Source organism: Lagopus leucura, unplaced genomic scaffold (assembly GCF_019238085.1).
Source record: "Lagopus leucura isolate 7727_CA_CO unplaced genomic scaffold, USGS_WTPT01 Super-Scaffold_100001, whole genome shotgun sequence".
Lineage (NCBI taxonomy): Eukaryota > Metazoa > Chordata > Aves > Galliformes > Phasianidae > Lagopus > Lagopus leucura.
This window is the reverse complement of record NW_024962262.1, coordinates 338,785-346,202: the sequence shown is the minus strand read 5'-3', so window position 1 is coordinate 346,202 and position 7,418 is coordinate 338,785. Positions and strand designations below refer to the sequence as shown.

At 46.8% G+C, this 7,418-nt stretch overlaps 1 protein-coding gene across 1 annotated transcript in view; it reads left to right on the top strand.

Moving 5' to 3' along the window:
* Positions 1-4,320: 4,320 nt before the first annotated feature.
* Positions 4,321-7,418, top strand: part of CWF19L2 (CWF19 like cell cycle control factor 2) — a 62,968-nt gene continuing 59,870 nt past the window's right edge. Inside the window, exon 1 of the mRNA XM_042867264.1 lies at positions 4,321-4,416. Coding sequence (XP_042723198.1) covers positions 4,333-4,416 — 84 coding nt within the window. The 5' untranslated portion in view covers positions 4,321-4,332. The remainder of the gene's footprint in view (positions 4,417-7,418) is intronic.

The following is a 7,418-nucleotide window of genomic DNA, read 5'->3' as shown; positions in this document are numbered from 1 at the left end:
TGACAAGCTGGACTTACCTATGTGCTTACAGCTTCCTCACTGCAGCAGAAAAATTGTTTCATGTTTTCAAAGTAAAGAACCTCTTTTCCCTAGTGAAGCACTGTCTTTTGCTTCAAGAAAACTGTAGAGGATCAATCTGAGAGAGGATTTTTTCCAGCCTTTTCCTTATAAAAATAAAATATCAGAGAGCTGAAGGCAAGTAGTGAAGGTTGTAGTGTGAAGGTTTATAACACAGGTTGGCTGGACAGTCATCAGCTTCTCCGAGGGAAAGCATAAAATGCACCATTAAATGGGAAATAACAATTTACTCTGCAAGGTCAGTGCCTCCCTGTAGGAGTTCAGCAAGGATCAGTATCTCTGAAGCATTATTGTTTTACTAGTGTGGTTAATTTTGGCAGTGGGAATGAGGTGACCGAGCAGAGATGCCCTGCCGACCATTACAAGTGGTATATCAGGTTTCTCAAGGTTCACTGAAGATTTTTGAGCACATGAAAGTATTCAGACACAGTAATATCTTGAACAAAATGATACTAAAGTTTCATTTTTTGCTCGCTTCCTCTGAAAAAATCCTTTTCTTAGACAAGGAGATGAAATAAGATTAAATTATGTCAACCTTTTCCTAATGTCTGACCTCAGAATTAAAGTCAGCTCTCAAAAAAACCAGTTCCTTCAGCTTTTGAGATTCCAGAGTGCATTTGTATCAGATTGTCTCTTCTAAAATAGAACAATTTGAAACTTGGATTTAAATGAAAATTTACAGTACTATCTTATTAATGAGGTGGAGGATTACAGATAACAAGAATAGCATCAAATACTGCAAAAGGTCAGACACTGCTTGGAGTTCTCTTTGTATCTTCCTGCTGTAGAAAACACTCCTTGTTCTAACTGTTGCTGCTGAAGGAAAAAATCGTCCACAGCTGTTGCAAACCAGCTTCTGTCAGCTCCCAGGCTTTCAGCGCAGGTATCCCTTCCAAGTACCTCCTGAACTGATTCAGTCAAAAGCAGTCAGATCAACTCACGGGCTATCAATTCACCATCTAGTTCAATATAAATCTATTAAACAAATTTGTCTGACTGCCTGGAGTGAATTAGGGAGCACCCACCTGACCTGCTCTTCTGGCTGCCTGGAGCCAGAGGTAAACGCGAACCAGTTTGTCAGCAAAAGGAGCACATCAAGATCAGAGAAGAGGCTTTCCTTACTGAGCCAAACAGATGCTTTCAACCAGTGTGCATCACTGCAGATAGCTGTGGACTGAGCATGCATGGCATTTTTCAGCCCTGCTGGAACATCTTTTGTATCCATCTGTTTCCTCTGTAAGTGGCTCCCCAAAGGGGGTCCTTGCACTGCTTTGCCAAACTGCTTATGAAGCTCTATCAGTTATCATTCCCTACCTAGCGGTGATCTATGACAGTTTTTTTCTTGAGATGTTGTTAACTGTCATAGAATAAATCAAACGCAGCAAAAAGATGCAAATGTGATTTCCACATTTAATACCACCATGGATATGATGATTAAATTACTGTTATCACTTTGGAAACATATTGTCCAATGCAAATAGCTAACAAATTATCAGAACACTTTGCTCAGACCTTCACCTAAATAATGTCATTACTTGGCAACTCTGAATGTGTTCGGTGTCACACACATTAATAATGCTCCGTTCTCATCCCAAATAAATTATGTTTTGAATGATATAGCAGTCCTATCAAACACTGTTGGTCAACACCAATTTGTGAGTGCCTTTTAAAATTTTTGAATTTTTAATATGTATATTTTAATTTCCTTCCATGTACACCCTATCAGCTGCCAACCTGCCAGTTATAGAAGCCAAAATTAAGCCCAAATTAAAAAAGGTGCTGAATCACCTGCAAAAGGCAGATTCAGAGGCTAAAGGTCTTTGTGCAGAGTGTAGCTCAGGAGCATGGAAGAGCATCAGGCCACAGTTTCCTCTCGGTGCAGATGAGTAGACCAGGGCTGACATAAGATTATTTCAGCTCAGCAGGAAGAATTCAGTCTACAGTTCAGTATTTCTTTACCATACTCTGTGTTTGTGGTCCTGTGTGTCAAGTGGCATAAGTATTAACTAAGTTATGCATGCCATGATGTGCTATTTGCTGTGATTCTTACTAGGCAGACTGTGAAAAGTCTTCTAGACGTTGGGTCAGAGAATCACAGAATCATAGAATCATAGAAAGGTTTGGGTTATAAAGGACCTCAAGGATCACCTAGTTCCAATCCCCCTGCTTGAACAGGGTTGACAAGCACTAAATCAGGTAATAGGTCAGGTTGCCCAGGGCCCCATCCTACCTGGCCTTGAACACCTCCAGGGAATGAGCTTCTCTGGGCAGCCTGTTCCGGCACCTCACCACCCTGTCAGTGAAAAATTTCCTTCTGACATCTAATCTAAATTTTCCCTTTTTAAGTTTAAAACCAGTCTCCCTTGTCCTATCAATATTTACTCCTGTAAATATTGTATCCTGTAAAAAGTTGATTTTCCTCCTGCTTATAAATTCCTTAGTATTGGAATGCTACAGAGAGGGCTCTTCCCTTCTCCAGGCTGAACAAGCCCCACTCCCTCAGCCTGTGTTTGTAGGAGATGTGCTCCAGCCCTCTGATCATCCTTGTGGCCCTCCTCTAGACCCTCTCCAAAAACTTCACATCTTTCATGAGCTGAAGGCCCCAGACCTGGATACAGTACTCTAGATGTGGCCTTACAAAGGCAGAATAAAGGGAGAAAATCACCTCCTTTGCCCTGCTGACCACCCTTCCTTTGATGCTGCCCAGGATACTGGTCTTCCAAACTGCAAGTGCACACTGCTGGCTCATGTCCAGTTTTTCATCTGCCAGTACCCACAAGTTCTGTGCAGCACTGCTCTCAGTGAGTTCTTCTCCCAGTCTGTATACAACTCTGTGATTACCTTGGTCCAGTTGTGACATCCTACACTTGGCTTTGCTGAACCTCATTAGGTCCATGTAGGTCCATTTTCTAAGCCTGTCCAGGTCTCTCTGAATGGTATCCCTTCCTCCTGTTGTGTCAACTAACCACTCAGCTTGGTGTTGTCTGCAAATTCACTGAGGATACATTTGATCCAACTGTCTATGTCACTGATATAGATGTCAAAGACTACCAATACCAAGACAGACCCCTGGGGGATACCACTCATGATTGACCTGGTCGTAGAGCCACTGAGCACAATCCTCTGGATGCAAACATCCAACCAACTCATTACCTACTGAATAGTCCAACCTTTGAAACCATCTCTCTCCAGTTTAGAGATGAGGATGTGCTTTAAGACTGTGTCGAAGGCCTTGTACAAGTCCAGGTAGATGACATCAGTTGCCCTTCCTTTCTCCACCAATGGGGTCACTCCATCATAAAAGGCTACCAGATTTGTCAGGCATTATCTACCTTTAGAGAATCCATTCTGGTTGTCTCAGATCACCTCCTTATCCCGCTTGTGCATGATCTTTCCAGGAACAGATGTGAGGGTCACCAGTCTGTAGTTCCCCCAGGTCCTTCTTCTGCCCTTTCTTATTAATGGGAGTGATGTCTCCCATATTCTGGTCCCTGGGGATTTCCCCTTACAGACACAACTTTGCAAATATAATGGAGAGTGACTTGGCAACCATATCAGCCAGTTTCTTCAGAACCTTTGGATGCATGACATTGGGCCCCACAGACTTGAACCAGACTGATGAGATGGTCACGAACTTGCTCTGCTCTTACACTGGAGGACATTCTGTTCATCCAGCCCCCATCTGGAGGTTCAGGGATGTGAGGTTCAGGGATGTGAGACGGCTGGATGACAGAGTTAGGGCAACTGCCATGAGATGGACAGCTGAGTGATGAGGTTGGGGAAATGGCTGCACGATGGAGTCGGTGAAACCATCTCAAGATGGACAATCTAACGGTGGCGGGACCGCAAACCAGAGCTGGGTTCTAGATGGACTGAGGACCCACACGTGCCGCCGAACCCGGGTCCTCAGGATGTGCACCGGCCGCGTGATGGCTCGGCTGTGCCAGCGGGGCAACGGGTGCCTGTAAAGGGCAGCGGCCACAGCCCGACCCCGGTTGGCTGCGGAATGTGCTCTGAACAGCCGCCTGTCGCCCTCGGCGCTCCCTCACAGCCGCGAACGGCACGGCTAAGCCGCCAGCGCTCTGGGCCGCGAGGAACCGCGGGCGGCTCGGCCCGGGTAAGGCGCTCTGTTGCTGGGCGGGGCCCGGCCCGGGCCGCCCCGCCCGCCGTTGCCCGGGACGCCGTTCGCGACAGCCGCTGCCTCTCGGTACGGCAGCGTTGCTGTGCAGCCGCCGCGTTCCGCGGGACTTAGCGATGGCGTCCGGATGGGAGAGCGAGCGGAGCCTGGAGGCGCGCAAGGAGCGGCGGCGGCGGGAGCGGGAAGCGCTGCTGGCGCAGGTGGGCTGCTCGGCGCGGCTCGGCCTTCCCGGACCGAGGGCTTCCTGCCCTGCCCTGCTCTGCTCTGCTCTACTCTGCCCTGCTCTGCTCTGCCGGGCTGGGGCGGCCGCAGAGTGCGCTCCGAGCGCGGCCTTGCCCGAGGCCTCAGCCCGCCGTGGGCTCACAGGACAGCCCGAGGGGAGTGCCGCGACACGGGGCGGCGCGGAGCGGGGATGTTGACTGCTATTTCGCTTATTACGGGCGTCTGGTTTTCAGTCAGCTGAAAAGAGCCCGCTTCTGTCTGCTTTGAACTTGGCTTCATGTATTCGTGCACATAACCCCGAGCCTTCTCAGCTCTAGGCCAGGCAGTTTTGGAGCAACAGGATCTGGGGTTGTTAGCTGACAGCTGGCTGAACGTGAGCCAGCAGTGTGCCCGGCTGGCCAAGAAGGCCAACGGCATCCTGGCCGGAGCGGGGAGGGGATCGTTCCTCTGTACTCAGTTCTGGTGAGGCCGCACCTCAAGTACTGTGTTCAGTTCTGGGCCCCTCACTACAGGAAAGACTGAGGTCCTGGAGTGTGTCCAGAAAAGGGCAACAGAGCTGGGAAGGGTCTCGAGCACAAGGCTTATGGAGAGCAGCTGAAGGAACTGGGATTGTTCAGTCTGGAGCAGAGGAGGCCCAGGGAAGACCTTATCGCTCTCTGCAACTGCTTGAAAGGAGTTTGTGGTGAGGTGGGGGTCGGCCTCTTCTTCTGCATAACAGTGATAGGACAAGAGAGAATGGCCTTAAATTGCACCAGGGGAGGTTCAGGTTGGATATTAGGAAAAATTTCTTCTTGGAAAGAGTTGTGAGGTATTGGCACAGACTGAGAGGTGGCACATGACCAGAGAGATGGTGCAGTCACTGTCCCTGGAGGTGTTCAGGAAGTGTGTGGATGTGGCACTGAGGGATGTGGTTAGTGGGCATGGTTTTGAGGGGTTGACGGTTGGACTGGATGATCTTAGTGGTCTTTTCCAACCTTAATGAATCTATTCTATAATTCTATTGTTTTCTCAACCTTTCCTTTTACAGGTCATCTCCTCTCTTTGCATTCCTGGCCTTTCTTTCCTGAGGAGCCCATGTTATACCACTGGCACTTTCATTGTGGGGCGAGTGACATCTCAGACAAAAGTGAGGCAGCCTGACTGGTAGAGCTCACATTCTAGCTGCTGGGTTAGCCCCTGTTCTTGTGTGACCTGAGACACAGCAGCCACTCCTTCACAGTTTTCATGGAGTTGCTGTGACCCAGAGAGCTAGCTGTCTTTATCCTGATACACTCAAAGCCTGCCTGTGTGCAGCGATCAGTGCATGTGCAGGAAACTGCTGGTTCTTTTAACTCAAAGGCAGAATGAATAGTGGCATTGGGAATCACATGCTGGTTAAGTAACGTGGCTTGATACGAAGCTTAAGAAGTGACTACATAGATGTGTAGGATAAGATACAGAAATAATAGTGGGTTGTGATGGTGGGCTTGTGAGAGAAGGAAGACAGCCAAGATATTTCTAGAACAAAGGGAATGGGAAAATGGCCTGAATGGCTTGCTGCTTACATAGTAGTGATGTTTTTTCTCACTTTTCAACGTGAGAAGATAGCAGAATTTAGGTAATGTTTTACGTGGGTGCCTCTTGCATAACTAGGGAACTGTTCCTAGGCAACAGGATTTCCGTTCAGTGACATCAAAATGTGAAACAATTCTACTCTCTATGTTCCCTTCTTCTTACAAGCAGTTGAAAGGGATATCCTTTAACTAGGTAATAAGCCGTATTATCCTGCAGAAGTTTTTTTTTTTTTTTTCTTTTTCTTTTTTTTAATTGTTATTTTTATTTTTTGCACTTTCTGCTTGATTTGAATTCCTGTTAGAAGTGCTCTCTTGAGCAATTCAAACTGTTGGAAAACGTTCTTAACTAGAAGAAAGTAAGATTTCTGTAGGGCACCATTATCCTGTTTTACCTCTTCTCACTTGTACAGCAAGAGAGTTGAGAGCTTACAGTTCTGTTTGTAGAAAAACTGTACAGTGTCAGGCATTGTTGGTGTAGCTTATCAAATAATCATTTTTCTCTGTTTTCTTTGCTTCTGCTAGAATCAGTGGTGTAACACGAAACAGAAGTATACTGTGAGGATTTTAAAATTTTAGCATAACTTATTCTTCAGAGGACTTTCTACTTCTTTTGTTTGTATCTTTAAAATATTGTTAACTTTAAGTAGGAGTTTGTAGTCACTAGATTGTGGTATTACATATGCTGCAATCTAAAGAAAATCCAATAAATTTGTATTGAACTTGTCATCATGTAAGTCTCATTTCAGGGAGACATACTGAAGCTGAGAAAAGCAGTTGGGTTGCATACTGTAACACAGTTTGACAGTGAGACATAAGCTAATTCCATGGTGAAAAGGCTGAAGCTGGTGATGAAGCCTAATCCTAGTTTGGTGGTGAATCCCTAAGCTGGTGAATCCCTAATCCTAGCAAGCCATCTTCACTAAACTTGTTTTTTTCCTTGAATTTGAACAAGAAACAAATCATTGTGGTGGATGAGAAGCAGGACATGAGCCAGCAGTGTGCACTTGCAGCCCAGAAGACCAACTGTGTTCTGAGCTGCATTAGAAGAGGAATGGCCTGCAGGGAGAGGGAGGTGATTGTCCCCCTCTACTCAGCTCTTGTGAGGCCCCATCTGCAGCACTGCGTCCAGGCCTGGGGCAGCACAGGAAGGATATGGAGCTCTAAGAGCAGGTCCAGAGGAAGGTACTAAGATGATCAGAGGGCTGGAGCACCTCTCCTATGAGGAAAGGTTGAGGGAACTGGGCTTGTTTAGCTTGGAGAAGAGAAGGCTCTGGGGAGACCTCATTGTGGCCTTCAGTAACTTGAAGGGAGCTTATAAACAGGAGGGGGAACAGCTGTTTATAAGGGTGGACAGTGATAGGACAAGGGGGAATGGTCTTAAGCTGAGACAGGGGAGGTTTAGGTTAGATATTAGGTGGAAGTTTTTC